The 25303-nt window shown below is 34.4% G+C and overlaps 1 protein-coding gene across 2 annotated transcripts in view; it reads right to left on the bottom strand.

Annotated features, from left to right (window-relative positions):
* The window catches only part of Usp47 (ubiquitin specific peptidase 47), a 104533-nt gene extending 80366 nt beyond the window's left edge, over positions 1-24167 (bottom strand). The window contains exon 1 of one of the 2 annotated variants that reach the window (XM_076846895.2): positions 23817-24167. In XM_076846895.2, the coding sequence (XP_076703010.2) occupies positions 23817-23855 (39 nt within the window). In that variant the 5' untranslated portion in view covers positions 23856-24167. The remainder of the gene's footprint in view (positions 1-23816) is intronic. The other variant, XM_076846896.2, reaches the window with a different exon arrangement.
* Between the last annotated feature and the right edge of the window lie 1136 nt (positions 24168-25303).

Genomic DNA, 25303 nt, shown 5'->3' with positions numbered 1-25303 from the left:
GGGGCACGCAGGCCAGGAGGAATGAATGACAACACCTTGAGGCATATCTTATGCTGTACATTTTTAAAAAAATCAATTTCTGGTAAATTAAAGACCTAAATATGAAAGTCAAAATTATAAACCCTTTAAAAGATAATATAAAATAACATCTTTAAAATGTTGGGCTAGGAAAGAAAAATTTTATGTATGTTGAAAGTACAAATGTATTAATATCAATTAAAACTGAAGAGTTCTGGATTTTTAAAAAAACTGAAAAGATAAGTAATAAACTGGGAAAAGGATAACAAAATACTATTGTTATCTTGAATAATAATTTCATAAATCAATAAAGAAAAGGCGACCCAAAAGAAAAATGGCCAAAAAGACATGAACTTCCCAGAAAAGAATGAATAGTTCACAAAGGAAATTTCAAATGCACAAAACTATTAAAAAGCAAAAGAGACATTTTAAAAACCACACTTCAAACCAATAATTTTCACTCACTGTTAGTGTGAATGTAAATTGATAGAGCCCTCCAGGAAAACAGTTTGACATTACCTATAAAACAGAAAATATGTTTATCCTATAATCCACCATTCTCACCACTAAAAATTCTACTCCTCCGTCTCCTCTATGGCTGTAGATCTATCTATCTATCTATCCATCCATTGTCTTTTTCTAGACAAACTCTTGCCCCAAGTAACAGGAGATATGTACAGAAGTAATGATAACTTCCATTGCTCAAGAGCACAAAATTGTAAGCATCCCAAATGTGCTTTGATAGATAAATAAATTCATTCATACAATGGAAAACTACATAATCCTAAAATATAAACAAACTACTATAATATACATAAATATAGAGATTATCTCAAAACTATAAAAATAAATGAAAGGACCAAATCATAGCAAAATACTGTATATATCACAAATATCCACAAAATGATTATTTTTACAAAGCCCAAAAATAATTTTTAAATGACCATTATATAATTGACCCAGCAAGTAGTGAAAATAAAGGTAATATTAATAAAAACTTAGAATTAGTAGTAGAAGTGAGGATACAATTGGGAAGGGATTCATAGAGAAATTCTGTACTACTAATGTCGTATATCCTGGTCAAGATGCACAAGTATTATAGTATTTATTGTTCTTTTTTAAAAAAAAAATCTTTATTTTATTGGTTTATTTTTATGTGGTGCTGAGGATCAAACCCAGTAATTCAATCGTGTGAGGCAAGTGCTCTACCATTGAGCTATAACCCCAGCCCAGTATTTATTATTCTTTAAGCTGTACTTAATTTATTCATTCACTCTTTTATACATGTCTCATCCTCACAACAAAATTAAATCAAAATAGAAACAAACACAGATAATTAAGAGTCAACATGAATCCACTAAGAAAAATGTGCATCTTATTAATTTCTTAGAATCTTATTTCTTTTTATATACAAATTGATATATCAATACATAGATATATAAAAAATATGAAAGACATAAAATATCTTGATGTTAGAAAAGCACATCTGACAAAAATCACTCACAACATTGTTAAGCATAAAATGACAAAATGTGGCTAAAGAATTATCTCTTTGTAGAAATCATACCTAAAAAACTATTCAAAAGATTTATCTATCCTTGGCCTTATTTTATTCAATATTTTAAGCAATTATTTAGATGAAACCATGCAAAAGAATTACCAATTTTAGAGAAAAATCTAAGGAACTATTAACATTAACAATATGAATTTCAAAGCTACCTTAAAAGGCAGAGTCAAACAAGATTAAAAATAATAGGCAAAAAAGTCTGCTATTTTTGTTCATAAAGTAAAGTTGACACACATGATAATCTACCAATTCTATCTTCAAACTATTATGCAAGGAGACAAGTCTATATAGTGTGCAAATATGCATATGAAAGGATAATCAGGAAAATACTGTAAGTAATAAGGATACAACAGAAGCCAAAAAGTAGGATAATTTATGAGAAGTTAAAAATCTATGCAAAAGTATTTGAATACCATGCAGTCAACTAAAATAATGCCATTAACTGGTCATGGTAACACAGGCGTAAAATCCCAGTGACTGGAAGGGCTAAGGCAAGAGGATCTGGAGTTCAAAGCCAGCCTCAGCAAAAGTGGGGCACTAAGCCACTCAGTGAGATCCTGTATGAAAATAAAAACTAAAAGGGGCTGGGGATGTAGCTCAGTGGTAAGGTGCCACTGTGTTCAATCTCCAATACCAAAAAAACAAAAAACCCAAACTATTAAGACACATACTGACTAGAAAAAAATGTTCAATATGCATAGCTAAGAAATAATGCTAGCTATAAAACATGAAATATAGCTTTCTCAAGCTAGCAGGTATCACCAGAAGCTTAAGGAGAGCCTGACCCTTAAGACCAAGAGCCTGACCACCAGTTAAGAAGGCATCCCTCTTCTGCAGATGAGGAACCTGAACCTCTACCCCTACTTTGCAGCAACAAGAGAATGTCCTCTTTTTCCCTGTTGATGTGGTGTCAGGGAGGTATTCCAAAATAGAAAATTAAAATATTATCCAGTCTCATAATACCTAAAATGTTCAGGACAGTAAAAAGAAAACACTTGTCATACCAAGATCCAAGAAAACCTCAATTTAAATGAGAATAATCAACAGATGTCAACACCAAGATAACACAAATGATGGGATTTTGTGATAAGGATTTTAAAGCAATCATTGTTTACACAATGATTAACACATATAAAACAAAAAAATTGACTCAGCAAAGAAATAACAGATAAAATAAATAAAATTAAAACTTGTGAGGATTACAAAAACAGAAAGAAGATGGCAGAAGAAATAATCAGTGACCCTGCAGATGAAAATACAAATCACCCAATCTGAACAACAAAGAAAAAATAGATATATGGTAAACACCTGGAGAGCTATAACAAAGGATCAAACATTCAGGTCATTCAAGTCCTAGAAGGAAATGAGAGAGCAGGCTTGAAAAAGCACTCAAAGAAATAATGCTGAAAACTTCCCCAGTTTGGCAAAAGACAAAAACTTAAATATTCAAGAAGTTGAGCAAACCTCCCAAATAGGTTAAAGAAACCCAGGTCAAAATATACCATCATCAAATGTCTCAAAACTAAAAACAAAGAGTTCCAAAAGTAGTGGGAGAAAAAAATCTTTCCTACAAGGGCAAAACTATCAACTCAGAATTATGTGTCCATTGAAAACACCCTTCAGGAATGATGGAGAAATCAAGGAATTCTCAGATGAAGAAAAACTAAGAAATTTGTTGGCAGCAGACCTAATCTGAAAGATTAACTAAAAGAAAATCTCTAGGGGCTGGGGTTCGGGCTCAGAGGTAGAGTGCTTGCCTAGCATGCGTGAGGAACTGGGTTCAATCCTAGGACCCACATAAAAATAACATAAAGATATTGTGTCCACCTACAACTAAAAAATAATATTAAAAAAGGAATACTCTAAAAAGAAACAACTTTGAATTAAAAATGAAAAATTTATGATAATTATTTTTAATTATTATGAATACTATTTTACAGGAGTGATTAGACTACTACCCTGATTAATACTGTGCAAAACCTTGTACTATAATTCAAAGCTGACTCAATGTTATGTTTGAGCTATTTTCACAAAAAGCTAGACAAATCATGAACTGTCATTCAGGTCAATGGGCTTCTTTTAGACAACTATTGATGCTGGAAAGTCACATTCAACTTAAATCATTTCAGGTTATAGTAAGTGTTCCAAAACAGTAACTAGCTATGAATGTTTAAAATGACTTTAGATCTGTCAATTCCACTTCCAAATGAAACCACAAGAATGGAAAGCAGTGACTCAGATTATTTGTATACCCATGGTCATAGCAGCATTACTCATAATAGTCAAAGATAAGGTAGATGCACCTAAGTGTCCATCAATCAAAGAATAAGTAAACAAATGAATGAATAAATATTTCCACACATGCACAACAGAATACTATTCAGTGTTAAAAAGGAATGAGCCCCTGAGTTCAATCGCGGTTACCAGGAAAAAAAAAAAAGCAATGAGATATTGGCACATACCTCAACATAGATGTACCCTAAGAACATTATAATAAGTGAAATAAAACCAGTCAAAACATGAACGAATACTATATGATTCCACCTACATGAGGTACCTATAAGTCAAGTTTCATTAAAAGTATAATGATGGCTAAGGACAGGGAGGAATGGAGGGTTGTTTAATGGGTATAATGTCTAGGTTTTCCAGGATGAGAAGTTGTTTGATGGTGATAACACAAAAATAATGCTACTACCACTAAACCGTACACTTAAAAAATGGTTAAGATTAGGGTTGGGGATGTGGTGGAACACTTGCTTAACAATATGTCTGAGCCTTGGGTTTGATTCCCAGCACCACCAAAAAAAAAAAAAAAAGTTAACATGGTAAATTTCATGTTATGTGTATCTTACCACAATTTTAAAAATAAAAAAAAAATTAAGTAGCTTATCACTGTAAATTTGTGGAAGTAACATAACTATGCAAACTGGGTTTCTAACGATTTTACATGACAAACACATACTATTCACAGTTATATTGTAGATTTTCATGATTTGAATGTATATACATAAATACATATAGCAAAAAAGGGACATAAAAATAAATACAGATTTCACGTTTACAAATGTTCATTCATATATTTTCTAGCTCCCACCACTGAGAAGGACTAGAAGCAATGACATCCTTGTATCAATGAACACATCTAGTGTCCATATCTTGACTTCTAGGTACAATTTCCACACACACAAAAAAAGATACAGAGGTCTTTGTAGAAATAGCTGAGAAAGTATAAGAAAAGCTTGTAATATCTTTTACAGCCAAAAAATAAGCTCAAAGAATGGTGGACATGCATGTGTCAAGACGACATAAGAAATCAGTTGAAAGGGCTCTCATTGGCCAAATCTGGAATAATTTAAACATCAAAGTTTAACTTATTCAATTTAAAACCTGACATTAAAAAAGACTACTAAGACTGCTATACACAGTGGGAAATAATCAATGGCTAAGTATATTTCTGTAGATATTTTGAAAATTTAAATATGTCCTGTTTCTTGAATAATATTAAAAGATTGCTGTGGGCAATTAAGATTATAGAATGGCTATAAATGGCCTAATATTCCCTAAGGACCACATGGAAAAATTTATTTTCAGTATTTAAAACTGATTTTGTCTGCTTAAAATCTATCTATAAATGTTAGCTGGCAGGAAACTAAGTTCTTATATCAAACATGTTTGATAATTTTTTTTAAAAAGTCAGACTTGTAAACAATTTATTCAAGTAGATGTGTAACGTAAATTTAGAAACAAATCTATAAACAAAAGATAACAAAGATACATAAATCAAATTTGATCCAAATCATTTAAATTTTTACTTTTTTTTCAATTTTTAAACTTTAGAGAATTAAACTGGTGGTGTTTCTATTTTTGTGATTTCGTGTTTTGAATATTTCCATTTAATGAAAACTGACATTAGAATACTTCATTGAAATATATCATGTTTCCCATGAGTCAGCCAATTTAAAATTCAAATTACAGCATTTGTAAACGGCCAAGCCTTTTTAATAAAACAGCTCAAGGATTCAATATAATTAGAAAATAATGCAAACTATAATTAACTAACATAAAAATTCAACTCCATCCCTACTAGGTCCCTCTACAATTTCCCCTATATGGCTCAGTTCTTGACTCTAGCTTCTTCACCAGTGTCAAATTATACTCAGAATATTTAGTTTTAGGCTCAAATTTTTCAAATGAAATTTATTTACATATCTACAATTTATAGAAGTTTTTGTTTTTTAAATGTAATTTAGTTCCTCTTATTTATACACTCAAAACAAATATATCAAAGGACTTAACAAGACTGGTCAGGAATACATAAATATTTTAGAAAATCATAAAAGATATTAACATGAACAAAATGTATACAGTAAAAATTATAAGCAGCTTTTTATATGCATGATACTGCTAAGCTAAAAAATGCAAATTACTATTTTAACAATCTTTACTATTAAAAATAATGATTAAGTGGAAAATCTAAATCTTTTGCATAATTCTCTAAACAAAATATATTCATTCAGGAAAAATAATTTCATAATGTGTTATAGATGTTTTTGTAAAATAAAGTGTACTCTTAAAACTCTTTTAAGTAAATTTCTAGAAACTGATTTTGAAACTGCCAATTTTTTAAGCAGATTTTAAATTTTGAAATTTTTTCGTATAATAAGAAGGATTTTACTACTTAAGTGAAAGTTAACAATAATTATTCCCTGCTTTAATTTCCTTCATAAATTCAAATCTTTATAACGGAGTTTTTCAAAAGAAGACTTTGTACGTATTCTACCAATCAGTTCAAATTGTAAAGAAATTATACATAGATTCTATTTTACTATTTCAGCTAATAAAAATTCTGGGTAACTCATCATAATAGATGTTGTTCAAGGTATCATGGTATAGATTTTCTGAATTTGAACTAATGAACAACACATGATAATATAAATTACATGTTAATATATGGTATGTTTCCAAAATCATATAACATAAAAAACATTCAAGTAATTAAAATTTAATAGGTTGACTTGAATAAAGTACATTTTAAAACTTTTTAAACATACATATATACATACTTGTCTTTGGTGCTCTAGTATTAGGGTTAAGTTCCTCAAGTACTGCATTCCATTTTCTTCTATACTATTTGTGAAATGGGCTTCCAGAACCCCATAGTACTATTATAATTATAAAATTCTTTTCCTATGTAACTTATTTTAATTGTTGCAACAAATTAGACCCAGCACTCTTTCCATTAGAAGAAAACTATAATGTAAAGTTTCAGAACTTTAAAAGAACAGCTTATAATTTATTTAATTATGATGAACATATTTTAGTTGACAGCTAAAAACCAATCAATCAGATGGCTTGTCATACATGACATAAAATTATATTTAAAGCTAGATGACCCTTTGACCCTTTCACTTATCATTTTATAAGTGAAGAATGCAGAAAACTGAATTGCCTCGCCCAAGGTCACATTTGAACACAGATCTCCTAAATACTACTTTATAATGTTGACATGTTTTGGCATTAAAATAATAACAGTATTATTCTTCCTGTCACTTCTATGTAATACTCTTCCCACTTCTGCCTTACTCCTTTTAATAGCTGTTCTAGTATATGTCATGTGTAACTCACTAAAAATATACTGTAGGTATCCAAACTTAGAAACTACAACTATTCTCAGGAGGCAAAATAATAAGTTGTTTACTATTCCAGTTATCTTTATTTTTAATTACAGCTAAGATGTCTTCTGTGAGCAGGCTGTTGTTGACTACAGTGACTAAGCTTGTGATACAACTGACCTGTTCATAGGTTTTAAATGTTCTACTTCATTCTTACTAAAATCAAAATTTGTTTATGTTACCATGTTTTTTATTTGAAAGCATGGATAATAATTTTAAAGTAAGAATATTACATGCTTAGGGGCTAGGGTTGTGGCTCAGTGGTAGAGTGCTTGCCTAGCATGCATGAGGCACTGGATTTGATCCTCAGCACCACATATGTGTAAAATAAAGATATTGTGTCCACCTAAAACTAAAAACTAAATATTTTTTTAAAAAGAATATTATATCCTTATAATATTTTATAAACATGAAACCATACCACTTCAAAATTGTTACATTATTTAAAACTACTTAAAGATGGTTTATTTCGTATGGAATATTATGTTATGGTGCAAGAGGACTGTACTGAAGATTTGAAAAATCTAGGCTGGAATCCTTAGGTCAAAGTAGCTACTCTTCTTTTAGCTATATAATCCTATACAAATCACTTGTCAATCACAAAGTCTGCCTCTGCCTTTTAGTGTCCTCACAGGGAATATATTCTTCACAGAGTTTTTCTGAGTATCAAGAGAACTTCTTGAAAATGTTCTGTATAATAATGTAATACGAAAGTAAAGTATTATCATAATAATTACTATCCTTAAAACATATTTAAGAAATAAAAACTCTTACAATAAAATTTAAAATTTCAAGAGACTATCTTTGAGACAGTCTAAGTAAAAGGAGGATAAAAGGAATTTTTATCTGATGAGGAAAATCTGCAAAGATCTTTTGAATTCTGACTGCATGCCTCTCACAAAGTTTAAAAAATGACATAGAAAAAAAAGCTTATGTAGATATATAATTTAGAGACAAAAATTTAATGTGGTCATACTCCCTCATTTGACAGATAAGGGGAAAAAAAAGAAAAAGCCCAGAAAGATAAAACAACTAAGGCAAAGTCAAACCACAGATTTTTTAAATCTATTTTTTAATTATCTAACCATTGTCCTTCATAATCTGACCAGATATTAAGACAACCCTACCAAATTATAGATAGTACCATTTAGTATAACCTTCCTGTGTAAATCACAAAATTCTTGAGAATACTCTTTTCATTCTACTCTCTCCTGTCAGTACCTAGCAAAACCTTAAACATGTAACACTTGCTCACAAGGTATGTTAGATTAGGCTCAATGCAGGTCAATGGTCGCCACAACTTGGCAGTAGGGAAAGGAAAATAACTAGGAAAGAACTTTTTTTGAGGCATTGGAAATATTCTGTATTTGATTATGGTGGTGGTTATAAACTCTACAGAACTGTGCACCTAAAAAGCGTAAATTTTACTGTATGTAAATTACACCTCAGTAAACCTGACTTTTAAACAAAGGTTGCATTCAAGCTATTTTTCTACTGCCTGATAACCAAACCTTATAAGCTTTTATGTACTTCATACAGTATTTTTATTTAGAAAATGAAAGGATTATTAACATCCAACTCTAACTCCCTTCCAGTGTTAAAGCCTATCACTCCACTGTAGAAACACTTTACATGTCATGTCTATTTTCTTTAGAACTCTTAAATCATATTTGTATTATGTTAATGGCTAATAATGGTAATATTTCAAGAGACATGAATATAAAATGTTAAAATAGAAGCAATAATATTCTCAGATGTCTTTTAATAAGAAGTTTGGTTGTTAGATATTTAATTTTTTTACCAATTTTCATTCACTATCACAAAGTACTATAAATATAGTATTTTGATTTTCTGACGATCTTTATACTCATAAAATCATAAGACAACCCAGTGTACACTTAAAAAGGCAATAAAATTAAAATACCAAACACATAAGAGTAGACATTTTATATTTATAAAATGGAGGAAATATATATGTTCATAGACATATTTATAATTTACTAAAGTACTATATTATATCTTTTAGGAAATGAGCTATAAAACAATTCTACTTTTAATGCAACTGAAACTGGGATTTAATCAAGGTTCCTCTTAATATTAAAGTCTTAATTTTACCTGGGGAATTGGGGATATACTTTGGAAGATTGTTTTAATTCCTCAGTTTAAAACATTTCTTGTTATGTTCTCAGTTACTGCTCCGCTACTACCACACCAGAATCATCACTCTTTAGCCCACGAAGAAGGAGGGTAAACAGGGAGTTCTCTATACTGCGGCTCCCACCAAGACAAAAGCTCACAAATAGACCAGTGGTAAAAACACTCAGGAAGCAGCAGCTACAGAAACCACTAACTAGAATGTGCCCTACACCAGAAAGGTTAAGAAACCACATCATATAAGCCTTGCACTACAGCTCTCTGTGAAAATCAGAGGTTATCCTTAGTAGACTGAACTTCTTATTTCAAACTTCCCTTCCAGAAACAGGTGAGAGAAACTGCTATGGACTTCAAAACAGTTTACAACCCCAGAGTACAGCTACTTTAACTTTTCTAGAGGCAAGAGTGGCCTATCTAGTTAGCCTGTGTGAAGATTATGCCAAAGGATATGCTGCCAAAAAGAATCATACTAAACCAGGCGTGCTGTCACACATCTGTAATCCCAGCAGCTCTCTGGAGGCTGAGGGAGGAGGATCCTGAGTTCAAAGCTGGCCTCAGCAAAAAGGAGGTACTAAGCAACTCAGTGAGATACTGTCTCTAAATAAATACAAAATAGGGCTTGGGGGTGTGACTCAGTCAGTGGTTAATGCCCCTGAGTGCAATCCCTAGTGCCAAAAAAATCAAACAAAAATACTAACAATGAAAAGAAACATTTCATTTTTAAGGGAAAAAATGATATATATGATAGCGGGGGGGGGGGGGAATAGTTAAGAGAATAAGGTATTAGAGCAAAATTTCTCTCATTTTCAGTTATTTGTAATTTTTTTATATTAACACAAGAGACTTACTTTAGGTAAGTAAACAATGATTCCATGAACAAGTTTCAGCAATTAAACTTTATAAAAATTATAGGCAAATCTGTTAACTTTTTCTGCAGAAGAAAACTGAAACAATTTTGCCCTTTACTGTATACAATAAAAATCTCAACTCTTTGAAGACATACAAAGCCTTTGGAATTTTTAGATACAACCTGCCAAAACAATGCACCTACACTAAAGGCTTTCTCCATCCCCAAGCATTTACAGTAATTTTTTTTTTGCCACTTCCTAAAATGCATTAGACTTTGTGTTTTAAATGTATTACTTCTAATAAAAAGCTCCTAACCTCTTTCTCTACATAAGCCATGTCATTCTCTGTGATTTAGTTCCAATATCATCACATTCTCACAGAATTCCCTAGATAAAGCCTGCTGCTCCCTCCTCTATGGTCCCACTTTATTTCCCTAACATAGATTTTTCTCATCACATGTCTGAACCTTCCATTAGGCTAAACTAGACTCTAGAACTAGACTCATTCCTTACTCATCTTCGAATGGTGTTTGGCAGTCACAAGGTCAATGTTTTCACTGAATAAATTCCACATAATCAGGAACCACGGAAATCTGTACTAAGAAAAATTAATGTATACTTAGGATTCAACAAAAATAGGTATCATTTGAAAAAGAAAGATATTCATAGTCAATATATAAAGCTTTGGTTACACTAAAAAATTTCACTGATCTCATAAATGAGGGTCATGGTTTTTCCAAAGGTAAACCTATCAACTTACCAAGTGTATTGAACTCACTGTATTAGAAATATTTAAATTTCAAATCTTTTTTTTAGTTATGTAACTTAATAGTCCTTATTTAATTTTTCTCTGCTATAAATTTGCTGTATTTATTTCATAAGCACAGCACCTAATATTTCTTAAAGGCTGTAAGTCTAGAGCAGACAGCATCAAATCTAAAGCACAATCAATAAATACAAATGACAAGAACAATGTCTCTATCCCTGTCAACAATTCTGTTGTAGTTATAGAAAAATCAGAATTATCAAGTACATGAAGTTCTCTCAAAAACAAACTATTTTTGTTATCCAGTGTACTGTCTAAGTGACTTAGCTGAATTTCAACGAGTCCCTAATCTTGCTTACATTTGTGGACAGGATGCCTCAAGTCCAGAAGTCCCTCTTCAGGTGGATTAGACAAAACCAGTCAGATCTAAGACAACTGCCAGACAACCTTTAACATCATTATAATACCATCTGCATGCTAAATGACCACTGCTACCCACCCAGTGCCAGGGCAGTTGAAAACTGCCATGACTACCAGAAAGAACCATAAAAGGAGGTCATGCCTGCATTCCTGGAAAATTTCTGCTCATTCCCAGAAAAAGACATGAATATTCCTCTGCTATATTAGCCTAACCCTCCCTTCTTTTATGACTTCCCTCAACAACATGGGTTGAGAAGTTTATTTGATCTGCTAGTCTGTCTCCTACTTCTCCCATTCTTGGCCAAATATCAAAGCCTCCCTCCCTGCTCAATCAGAGTTCAGTCTCCTTTAATGGTTCTGCAATTCTAAGAAGAAAACAGGACCTCCCCAAAACAACAAAAACTGGGAACATTCTTAACAACGATCCTGCTTTAAAATAACATTTCACAGGCTAGGGATGTGGCTCAAGCGGTAGCGCGCTCGCCTGACATGCGTGCGGCCCGGGTTCGATCCTCAGCACCACATACAAACAATGATGCTGTGTCCGCCGATAACTAAAAAATAAATATTAAAACTCTCTCTCTCTTTAGAAAATAAATAAATAAATAAATAAACATTTCATAGTAAATCTTTACAAACAAGTAATTCATTAATCCAGTACCTTATTTTGACAATAATTTAAACAAATTAGATATGTTTATTTTTCTCAGGACCTCATTAGCCTAAACATCTCTTTTAATGTTTGCACTTTGTTTTATGTTGCAGTCCTCAAAGCAGTAAGAATAGGTCTTACTTGATCATACAAGAGAACCTATCAAATCATTAAGGATTAGTATTATAAACATTAAGATATTTAGTTGACAGGTTATAATCAGAAATATAATTTCAAATGGCTAAAACAACTAAAATATGATTTCATTTTCATTTAATTAAATATTTGTTGTACAATGCACATCACACTGTGCTGGCCCTAGGGTAAGATATAAGGATGCAGGTAGGAAGAGCAGTGAAATAACAGAAGGTAGTAATTGCTAACATTTACTGAATACTTACATGCAAGACAATGTACGTGTATTAACTAATTTAATCCTCCAAACAATTCTAGGAGACAATTTCTATTATCTTTGTTTAACCAAGATACTAGGAAGTTAAATAACTTGCCTGAGGTCACATAGCTGGTATTTGAATGTAGGAGTTCTGGCTATGATATCCTTACTTTGAAGAACTTATAATCTCCTAAATGCATTATCACAAATAACTTTTATGATAAAGGTAGAAAATTTTTTTAATGCCAAAAAATATAGTGTTATGGGATTTCCAAGTCAGGAAAATACAATCAGTCAAGAGAGAAGACTCAGGAAAGATTTAATAATATAGGAAGTTAAAGAGGCTACATTTTATTACTTGGATAGGATTTTTTTTTTTTTTTACGGTGGGGGGTGCACTGGGGATTGAACTCAAGGGCATTCAACTACTAAGCCACAACCCAGCCCCATTTTGTATTTTATTTAGAGACAGGGTCTCACTGAGTTGCTTAGCAGTTCCCTTTCGCTGAGGCTGGCTTTGAAGTTGTGATGCTCCTGCCTCAGCCTCCTGAGCCACTGGGATTACAGGCGTGTGTCACTGAGCCCAGCTTGGACGGGATTTCTTTTTTTTTTTCCTTTTTTTTTTTTTTAAATACTTTTAGTTGTTGATGGACTTTTATTTTATTTATCTGTATGTGGTGCTGAGAATCAAACCCAGTACCTCACACATGCTAGGCAAGAGTGCTAACACTGAGCCACAACCCTAGCCCCTTAGATAGGATTTCAAAGCATGTTTTAAAGAACATCAAAATTTGAGACAAATGTATCAGTAATTTTCATATAATAAACAGTAAATCTCTCAATGGTGGATTATGTCAGTAACAGTTCTGCAAAGAAGAAAACATATCTATGGCTGTATCCATAGCTATTTTATGTATGCATGGTTCAGTTTTAGTTTCATGAAGTGGAAGGACAGGGTAATTATTATTTTTTCCCCATCTACATAGTAAATAGAAGTATACAGTAGGACAGAGAGCAGTTATCTGTTTACATATGCTACACCTATATCCATCCCTTGTTATACTATACAAGGCTCAGGAAAAACAAAGAAAAAATGCACTCAGAATCTTAATGTGAAAGATCACACTATTTTTGTCAATCATTTGCCATCACTACCAATCCTACATTTTGAGGAAAAACTTTTTACAATGTCCGTACATTAGATTTCAATCAGGCATACATGGAAAACACTTTAAGATCTAGGTAATAAATCTCATAAAAGAATATACCTCTACAAATCATGGCACCTACATATGTTGCCTGAAATGAAGAAAGTACTTAATAGAAATGAATTTGTTTTACTAGATGTCTTTTGAAACTTTTAATTGATAATAAATACTTTAAAATATATTTAATGCTCTGTTTTTTGCAACCCCCTATTTCTGATACAATTTTTTCTTTCCAGCTTGGGCTATCACTGGGTTCTTGGGCTTCTACTATTCTGGAAATGCTTGAACTTCTCTCCTCCAGTTTGGAAAAAAATGGAGTATCTAGGCACAAGGCATACAAACATTTTGTGACTAATCCAAAAGTGGAGGTAAAAAGAGATAGGAATCCTAAGAAAGAACTTAAAGCATATCTTTCATACAAAAACCAAATTTAACACGTTTAAAGCTCCTTAAAATCTGTAGAATAATAAGAAATATTTCATAATATTCACTCAGGACAAGGGCAAAGAAATGACACATGAATGCAAATAACACATCTGGAGAACAGCAACTAATGCAGTGGAATGTGGTTCAACCAAAATTGGCTTAGGCAGAAGACAAAAACATTAAGTTAGCAATTTCTGGTTAAAGACAACAGGTTAAATACAAGCATTCATCTCTGATGCTTTCCAAAATATTTTTAAAATAAGAGTAAAGAAATTTTTTAAAGAGCATAAGCCCATAAGAAACAGAAACACAACTTTAGAAGCTGGAAAGAAGAACAAGAGTTAACGTCTTATTGCAGCTGAGAAAGTCCAATCCCACATATCCTGAAGGAAAAATCAGACACCTGATTTATATAATTTAAACCAAAAGTCCAATGAACTCCCTAGATAAGTAGTTAATTCCAGGGTTAGGCCAGTAGAAGTGAAGCATTATGTGGTACCAGAAAGCAAAGAAGTACTCAAAAAGCAAGGCTGAGGACACAAGGCAACCAGAAAGAGCTCCCCTGGCCAAACCTGGGAAGTTTAAATAACAAAATAAAAAACAGTATTGGATTTCAATCCAAAGAATAAAATAAATATGTTAATTCTGTATTAATATAAATTATTAATAAGTGGGGGGAGAGCGAACAATTCCTTCTCACAGAAGAACTCCAATTAATAAATGTAAAATTAGTGAGGAAAATATAAAATCAATAATGCAACTAATAATTACTGTAGAAAATATCCACAGATGAATGCTAAAATTAAAGGGTAGAAGTTAAGAATAAACACTTATCTGTGTGGTCTCGAAGTATTTAGTAATTAGTAAAGGGAAAAATATTAACCACAATGGTAGAACCTAGCAGACATCACCTTAACCAAGTGGTCAAGGTTGATAAACAGAATATAACAACATCATGTCCTTTTTCCCCTCGTATCATGCACTGAGAAGTACTCACCATGTCTGTGATATCCTTCTCTTTGATTCAGAGTCATAAGAAAGCCTCAGATAAACCCAAATTGAAAGCCTTTTCACAAAACAACTGACTAGTACTCTTCAAAAGTACCAAAGTCATGAAAGAAAAGGAAAGACTGAAAAGCTATGACAGGTAAAAGAAGACTAAGGAACACACAACTAAATGCAATGAGGGATTCTGAATTTGATTCTTAGACACTAGTGGAAATACTGACAAAATCTGAATAAATTGTGTAGTGGAGTTAACAGTATTGTACTAAGGCTAATTCTTGCATTTGAGAATATTCTACAATCATATAAGATGAATAAGAAAGGAGAAGCTGGGAAAAGGATATACAGGAATTCTATTCTTTCTGCAACTCTTCTATTAAAAAATTTTTTAAAACTCAGGAAGAGCCTCAGAAACTGGCAATTTTAGATACCCCAGGAGTGAGGCTGGAGTCCAAACAAGGAAAACAGCTGAACTCTAAGAAGCAGTTAGAACCCCTAGATTCTTTCTACTCTTCAGTCCTTCCTGACAAAAGACTAAATAATTTCTGGAAAGCATAAAACAGGGTATACCTAAACTAGAGGACATAAGGCTCCGCTGAATTTGAAAATGTGTACTCAAACTAGGAAATGAGAGGGAAGTTTATCTGCATATTCAATGATAAGATCTGTATCCCCCTTTACTACTTAACTCCCAAGCTTGTTCCCTATTGACAAAAGATCAGCAAATTTTTCTGAGAAATCCATCCAGCACAAAAGAAAAAGAAAGATATGTCACTGGGAGCTATAGTCTAAATGGTTATGTTCACTCTCCCCAAATGTATATACTAAACTCTAATCACCAATGATATTTAGAGGTGGGGCTTTTGGGAGATAATTAATTATGAGGGCAGAGTCCTCATAAATGAGATTAGTGCCCTTATGAAACAGGCATTAGAGGGCTGCCTTCTTCTCTTCCACCATATAAGGATACAGCAAGAAGCGCTGCTTTTTGAACGTGGAGCAGTCACCACTAGACACCAAAACTGTCAGCACCTTGATCTTGGACGTTCCAGTCTCCAGAATTGTGAGAAGCAAACTTCTTTTGTTTATAAGTCACCTAGTATTTTTTAAATATCAGCCCAAACAGACTAAGACACTGGGAGTCTGCATAGAAATTATCCAGATATATCACTCTACAGGTCAAATTATAAATACTCACTGGCACTTTCAAGTTTTTAAGGTCCCTCTCTTAAATAAACAGATTTTCAAGGATCATCAAATATCTAAGGAAAGGGTCTTAGATGGCAGACAAAACCCAAAGCAAACAGAATAAAAGGAAATTTGGAGTAAATAAAGGAATACAACTGCCAATCTTTTCTGAGAAAGCATTGCATACATAAAACATATACAGAGTATGTTTTCCTTTTTTTTCCTCAGAGAAAAAGAGTACTTACAAATTATACATATTATAGCAGAAATAAAACCTCAATAGAATCAGAAGTTTAAGTTACAAAAGATCTAGCAGAAAAAAGAGGAGAAAAAAGGAAATGCAAAATACATGAAAACAGACAATAAAATTAAAGAAACTAGTCATTAGGCCTAAAACCTAAACAATAAGAAGAGAGAAAAAAAAGAAAATGAAGGTAAGAAAAATCAAAGAAATCATTTTAAAATTTTTTCTAAAACTAACAAAATAAATTCCAGATTGAATGGAACAACCCTAAAACTAGTTGAATGGATAAAAACAGACCTATACCAAACTATATAATAGAGAAGGGCAGAACTCTTAAACAAAGATTCTCCATGCTTCTAAAGAGAACAAAACAAAGTTTCAAAATAGTGAAAAAGAATTCTGATGTCTCAACAGCAACACAGTAGACAGCAGAAAAAATCCTTTAAAATTCTGAGAAAAAAATTATGACTGAGAATTCTCTTTGCTAAACCAAACTATATCTAAAACAAGGGGAAAAATATTTTCAGATATGCAAGGTCTTGAAAAAATTACATCCCCATTAGAAAGCTACTATAAATGATCCTCCAAATGAGAAAGCAAACAAAAAAGGCACTAATAATATGAGACAGAACTAAAGGGAAGCACCAAGCCCCCAGAGGATAGTAAACCAAATCCAAGACAACAGCTGCACAGAGATATAGAGCCAACAAGTTTAGGAGAATCAGGTAAAAAGATGCTGGGAAAGTTTCTTACAATGTCAAAATTGTAAGATTTGGATATAAGAGGATATTTATACACTTGGGAGAGACTTTATGCTACATCAGGGCTTCTCAACAGCGGCACTGTTGGCATATGGAAGGCTATGGGGCAGTGCAGGATATCTGGCAGCATACCTGGCTTCTACCCACTAGATGTCAGTAGCACACTCCCTTCCCCCTCCCCCAACACTGCCAAATGATGGGAGTTGGGCACCCAGTTGAGAACCACTTAGTTAAATAAGTATACAGAAAACTAAGTGAAGCAAATCGTAAAAAACATTATTAACTCAGAGAAAACAAAATGTTATACAGCAAAAAAAAATTAACAGTAAACCAAATGGGTCAATTGTGAATAGTTTATAGTTGTATGACATAAAAATGTACCCAAACAATTTACAATATGGCAATATTGGGAGGATTGTTAAGTATGTGTTGGGGTCATTTGCCATTAGATAATATCTTAAACTGAAAAATCAAGGAGCACTATCAAAATGTTAGTTTAAAATATGGAGCTAAGTATCAAAAGAATTAAGCTGAAAGTGGTTGCCTTTGGGAAGCCCAAAATGAAGGGGAGGACAAATTTGCTGGGGACTCTGTTTTTCTAAATAGTTCTGTATAGTTATTTAGCTTTTATAAATATGTGCATGCATAACTTTAATTTAAAATTTTGTTTTTAAATAAATCGAGGCCAGATTATGACAGACTCTGGGACTGGTTAAGGCCACCTTGATTTAGAATCAAACAGCTATATAACTGAGCAAGTTACTTAACCTCTTTAAGCCTTAGTCTCTTCATTTGTAAAATGGATAATGAAGATTAACAGCTGCCTTAAAGGGCTGTTATAGGGATTAAATAATATATGTAAACTGCTTAGCATAGTGTCTGACACATAGGGTTTATAAATAATACCTGTTACTCAATTTGTAATCATAGGGTAATAATTAGAAACTTTGAAGCAGGTAAGTCACAATCTCATCTATTTTAGAAAGTAAACCTGAAGTTGTAGGGAGGATGATAGGAAAGAAAAGAACCTGGAAGCACAGTGACCATTTAGAAGGGCTACATTTGAGTGAGAAAACAATTAGATAGAGGCAGAGCCACACAATGATAAAGTTACAAGAGAAAACAATTAGACAGAGGCAGAGCCACACAATGATAAAGTTACTCATTCTAAGTGATGAACTATGTGAGAAAAAGAAGAAAGGAGGAATCAAAACAATGTTCCAGCTTAACCAAATAAGCAGATGGTGATACCCTAACTGAAACAGAACAATAAGGGTGGTGGGGAGGGTTGACCAAAAAATGACAATATATGTTGGGCATGGTGGCACATGCCTATAACACCAGCTAATTGGGAAGTTGAGGCAGAAGGATCAGAAGTTCAAAACCAGCATGGGCAACTTGGCAAGATCCTGTCTCAAAATTTTTTAAGACATGAAGAGGACAAAGGATGAAGTTCAATGATAAAGTGACCCCGGGGTTCAAGTCCCATTACTGGAAAAAAAAAAAAAAAAAGACAGTAACACCATGCAAATAACTACCAAAAAAAAAAAAAAACCCCATAAAGCTACAAAACTACAATCAAGATAATCCAGACACCAAGAAATATCAACTGTTAATATTTTCTGTATTCTTTCAAATCTTTCAATGCATTTAGCCCTAAATTTTCATAATTTTTTTTCTGACAAATTTGGAATCATATACAACTCTGCATTCAGGTTTTTAACTTTACTAAATGAATATTTCTAATGATATCTGAAATACTGAATTTTATTAAACATTCCCATTTATGTTAGACACTGATGGGTATAACTTGATATGCTTCTTACTAATAAAGAAAGAATACCTCAAATTTAGAAAAAGGATCATTTTATAAGGATCAACAAATAAAAGAATGACCACTGTAATTTACATAGGAGAAATAAAATTAAAAGAATATTCATTTGATGTGTTTCATGGTAGCTATTGATAAATGGATTTTATAAGAAATCAGACAACAGAGATGAAAAATAAGTTAGTTATTATTTGAGGTTCTTTCAGTTTCCCTTATATAATTGTGAACTTGTAGTGAAGCTCAACTGAGTTACCATACACAAAGTACACACAACTTATGCCAATTTATTTGAATTGACATGTAAATAATGTCAATAAATATTGGTTATTACTGTCATATCATGACAAAAACTAGTTCTACAAGGAAGTAGTATTTACTGCATGGGAAAAAAGTGGGGGGTGGGGGGACACTGAGATACAAAATTTATATTTCTATTGGTTTCTTCCTTTTTTTTCTATCTTCTCTATATTTATATGCTCAATGCAGTTAAAGTATCATTTAGAGGCATCAGTAAATATACACTTTATCCTTAATTATACTATAAGACACTTGATAGAATGAATAAGAATGAATGTCATCTATTGTAACTTTTCCCTATATGGCAGAGAACAGTAATATACATCGTGGGTACTCAAATGTTAATGTCACAGGTCCTTATTAGGACACAGAATAATAAAACAAGAACGAAGCTATAATCAAAACTGGGATACTAAAAGCAAGCGATCTTAAAGCCAATATCAATATACCACAACTCAGACATAGAACAGAGTGAAATAGTGAGGGAGAAAAAAGCTTTGTTGTTCTCCTCAATGAACAGACCACACACTCTTTGCTTTTTTTTTTCTGGGTACAACAATTTAGGAGGAATACTAAAAAATGCTGGATCGTATCCAAAAGAGAGCAACTGAGAAAGAACTAATTGAAGACACTCTGACTCAAAAATAAAGAGGGTGAGCTCTCCTGCTGTCTTCTTCCATTTTCAATAATAAGAAAAGCTATGCTATCCCTATGGAAAATGCTTTAAGATTTCTGTGCTATCCAGAGACAACTATCAAAAGATGCCAGTATAAATATCTCAATTTCTTTCAATACAAAAACTTAAAATAACAGATCTCTTCTAAGAAAAAGATGTTATCAGAGATTAGTCATGAAGTTGGAAAACAGCTTGCCAACTGTGCTATGGAAAACCTCCAAGCCAAGGATAATTGATTGAATTCTAAGTTTCCTTATACCCCCATAACTAAATCAATAAATATTTACTGAATCTATGTTCCAGAAAGTATATCCATAGATCTATTGTCCTAGATTTATAACATATACAAAAACAAAAAGTAAAGAGGGAGAAACATACAATGAGCTCTGCTATCAATGAACTCACAACAAATAGTATATTAAATGTGTATTACAATTTCAGAACACAACAGGTATCTTAAAATTTACTGCCAAATAAATTCCATTCAAAGCACTATTTATTAAATGCCAAATGAATTCTATTCATAAATAGAGGTCTTTATGAGAGGAAGATCCTTAAGCTTAAAATGATCAGAAAAGCCTGTTTAAAATAAATGATATATAAGGTTCTTACGGAAAAATGTGTATGAAGATTTTGAACAGGAGGAGAGAAGTAGGAATGGGGAGAACAGTACAAATAGAAATGAAAATCAAGTTAGAGAGAAACCTGTTTGGCTACATTAAAAACTTGTTTCATGGGAAAAGAGATAAGCTGGGGAAGGGCAGGTTATGGCCAGAACCAACTGTACTGAGCCTTGAATACCAGGCTACGTAGTTTCAAATTTATCCTGCTTACAGTCTCTGTAGCAACTGTTCAACTCTGCTGTTGAAGTCATAGAAGATAGTAAATGATTGGTATGGCTGTGTTCCAAACTGAAATTTCAATCTCATATATTTCCATGTGTCACTGATTATTGTTGGTCTTTTAATTTTCTTTTTCCTTCAATAATTTGAAAATGTAAAAATCACTCTTCACTTAAAGGCCATAGAAAAACAGGCTGTGAACTGGATTTGGCAGTGGGCCACAATGTGCCAATCCCTATACACCAAGCTGCCTTCCTTCAGCAGTGCTCTAAGTACAACTGTCCTCAAGTTTCAGGGACCAGAATAATATATTATTCATCAACAATTACATACACGTACACAGGCAAGCACACACCTAATCAAGATCTAGATCCCAGACTGGGGATGTAGCTCAGAAGTACAATGCTTGCCTACCCATGCACCAAAGCTCTGGGTTCCATCCCCAACATCACAAATTGAAAAACAGAAACAAGCAACAACAAAACAACAACAACAGCAGCAACAAAACCTTCCTAGCTTGTTAATAATAACCACTACACTAGATGCAGGAAATTTTGAAATTTTAAGTTTGGTAGTTATTTTCACATGGTATAGGTATTTAGAGTAATAAAGAACTATTCATATAAGGCCTCAAAGTTATATGAAGGGATCTATAGAATATAATTTTAAAAAAATGGTAGCAAGGGACCTAATTCTAGTATTTGCTTGGCCATCTACTCATTATGTGACCCACAACTAGTCACTTTCAATCCTCTAGCCCCAATTCTCTCATCTGAAAAGTGAAGGGGTTTAACTTACTAGATGTTCACTATGCTCTCTTAGCTTTAACATTAATAATTCTACTACTACTGAGAAGATCCAGTCAGGGGATGACAAAAATCAAACAAAAGTGAAAATAAAGAATACAAAAAAGAATAGAAAGGCCTTGACTAAGTGAGTGGGCAGAGAGAATGTGCAGATTAATAAAATCAAGAATCGATTTTAAAAAAAGAATGCTACAGAAAATCCAAGGAAGAGAAGAGTATGGCCAAAGGAAAAAAAACTAGCTGGCTAGCTAAAAAAGGCATGGACCTCAAGTAACAGTCTTCAGATTTGAGAGTACTGTGCATGCTTCCAGAAATCATGAAAGGAATCAGGAGGAAAAGACAACCTCAGATGAGAATAAGGAATAGAAAATAAAGGCATATGATCCAGAAAAAGTAGAAAGAAAACATTATGATGAGCTTGAAGTCTCAGATAAGGGAATTAATCTTTACATTTCCATCAGGTGAAAGCAGTAGCATTGGGATCTCAGTTTTTACACACAAAAGTAAGTTCCTATGAAGCTGTATAACTGTATCAAGATTTCTATAAATCAGGGAAATAAATCTAATGGTGGGTTTATTAAGCAAAGTTCCACCTGTGTTATATTTTCTAATAATCAAAATATTAAGAAAGGATTAACTCTACTTTTCATAAAAATGGAAACCAGCAATATGCATATCTAAAAGGAAATGCATGTTTACACCTTTCTCTTAGCACCTATCACTTCCTTCCTTGCATAAGAGATACTTATGCAATATAAAGTACCTAACCCCTGATTGGAGCTCAAGGAATACTGGTTTTCCCTTTCTAAGTAGCTTAAAGAGCTACCGAGGCAAGATTTCTGATTAATTCATCTGTTTATCTGCTTTCCAGAGTTATGATGCTTGGCGAATAAATACTGACACAAAACTCTGCTTCAAAACAAAACAACAACAACAACAAATTCCCTGCAAAAAAAAACTATAACTATCCATCTGATAGAGCTGGGAAAATATTTGTATCATAAAGGTACATAACTCCAATAGTATTACTTTTGCATTGTGTTTGAGCTTGCTTATAGAGCAAAGAAATGTCCACAAAGCAACTAAAAAAGGCCGAAAAGTTGAGGAATGTATGATCACTCGTAAATATCAGGATCCTACACAGTTAATTTCAACTCAACACTCGCCTCTACTTAAGATATATGAGAAATAAAAATCCAAAGCATTAGCCTGATGATCACCAGTTAAAAATACATGTTTGAATGCGCTGGAGATATTTATAAAACCCAACAGAGATACTATTAATATATTGAAATTCACTGGCCAGTGCAGGATTCTACCCTTAATCTTCTACTACTATTCAAGGGAAGCCAAAGAGTCAAGGTTTCTCCTATCACTTGCTTTTAAGAATTTAAGAAGTCACCCAAGTGGACATACACAACCCAAGGGTCCAAAAGTAGTTCAGCTCTCCATATGGCAATGCTCCGCTATCTCCTACCTTTACAGGCAAGTTCCATTTATTAATTTAAGGATCTCTGGTAGGCCCCGTTTAGGCAGGCCAATAGTACTACGAAGCAACAGAAGTTGAAAAAAGTCCCAACAGTAAACTCTGCCCTCCCACAGATCTCAACTTGGGTGTAGATTTCAGAAGCCCTGTAAGCTATACACTGCCACTGTCAAAACCCGAAGAAGCACAGTCACCCTGTCGTGCCCATCGGCAAGTGTTCCAGAATGTTTTCTTTGAAATGATCTCTCTTGGCTCTACTTGTACAATGTGGACTTCAAAGGCCACCTTCCCCCGCAGCGCAGGACCTGGCTCCTAGTGTCCGCTCTCCTTTATTTGTCCACCCCGCTACCCCGAAAGCGGTCTCGGTTCCCGACCGCGGACATCCAGCCGTCCCCCAACTGCTCGCCGCGCCCGTCTACACCCGCCGCACACCTCCTGCGTCGCCCACCGCCCAGCGCGCACTCCGGCCGGACCGGCGGCCAGCCGCTCGCCCGGGCCTGCGTAGCCTCGAGCGGCCGCAGGCCTCGGGCCTAGCCTCCGCCGATGGCCCCTCACCTCTTTCGGGACCAGCTGGTTCTCCTCGCCGGGCACCATCGCTCAGACTCTGGCCGCTCCTCTCCACCCTGCCGGGGGAGGGAGAGGGTGGCGGCGGCTCTCTATCTCAGGAGAGAAGAGCGGCGGCAGTCATCCTCTCCGCCGCCTGCGTTCCGGCAACCGTGGAGGCCTCAGCTTGGGCCTTAGACACCAGCGCGCAGACACCGACCCCGGACTCTGCCGCTGCCGCCGCCTTCGTCGTCGGCCCCTCCCCCAGCCCGCTGCAATCAATGGAAAAATGGCGGCGGCTGCTCTCGCGAGAATTCGTCGTGTCGGGCGCCCGGCCCGGCGCCTGCTGCCCGAGGTTCCCAGGCAGTCGTCGCTCGCTGTTAATCGCCTCGGCTCATACTCGGCCCCTGGGCATACGAAACCGGTCGTGGGGCTACGTAAACGCTTTTCCTTAAACGAAAGCTGGCCCTTGCATACCGGGACTCCCTCTGCCGGCAGGGAAAGGATAGGCCCCGGAGTCCTCCGTGCCTTCTTGGACTGCTGGACTTCATGCTTATCAGGAATAACTCGAGACCCAAAGCCCCTCTCTGACCTAATCACTGCTGCTTTCCTCGCTCCTTGATTGCACAGCGCCTCAACATCAGCCCCTCTCCAAACACCCCTGGCCTCTTCCTGGCGAAGAGACCACCAGGAGCTACCTTCTGGCCTCTCACCAGTCCTTCCTGACTAGCCTCTGAGTCAGAAAGGACTGCGTTTTATTTGCCCTTCTTGCTCCCCTAGAGGAGATGACCCCCAGGCCCAGGCCCATAAAGCACAGTTATCACTGCCCCCTCCCCCACTACATTGGCGAAGTGCTCCCCTGCCCCTTCCTGAGAACTGCCTCCTCCAACAAGGCCAAGTCTGGGACTGAGAGCCCTTCTAGGAGTAGGGCTGCAGCATGGTGCAACCCATAATCTTTAAAAATGTTTTTGGAGAACTTTAATCTTTTCTGGCAGTAAGCATTGTGCTACGTGTGAAACTAAACAAATGTGAAATAGTTTTTCTTCTTAATTCCTATTTCTTGAATTATGAAGACTCAGCAAGGCATCCTTGGTGAAGACTTCTATGAGTACAGTGATCTTACAGGATGAGATAATATAAACCTGCCCTGTTCCTAACACCCACAGCATCAACTACCCGTACCTGTGTTCTGTGTTCTCCAAAAAAATTTTTGATTGTATGATATCCACATATTTATGTAAGTTTTATGCGTGTCCTCCTGTGTATGATGTTTTCAAACATTTGTGAAATGTAAAAAATGATATGATGAAGGTAAAATAAACACTTAGAATAACTAAGTTTTAAAAATATTAATGGTATAAAAAAATCTATTACCCCCCACACTTAAAATAATTAGTGAACTATGATTGACTAGGTTTAAAAAAAAATCTTTAATACTTTGTGAAACAACTACTAAAATGTCTGATTGAACACCCAGGCTATTTCTGTACTCAGTTATA

Source organism: Callospermophilus lateralis, chromosome 2 (assembly GCF_048772815.1).
Source record: "Callospermophilus lateralis isolate mCalLat2 chromosome 2, mCalLat2.hap1, whole genome shotgun sequence".
NCBI lineage: Eukaryota > Metazoa > Chordata > Mammalia > Rodentia > Sciuridae > Callospermophilus > Callospermophilus lateralis.
Note: the sequence above shows the minus strand (reverse complement) of the source record. Positions and strands in the feature narration are given on the sequence as shown.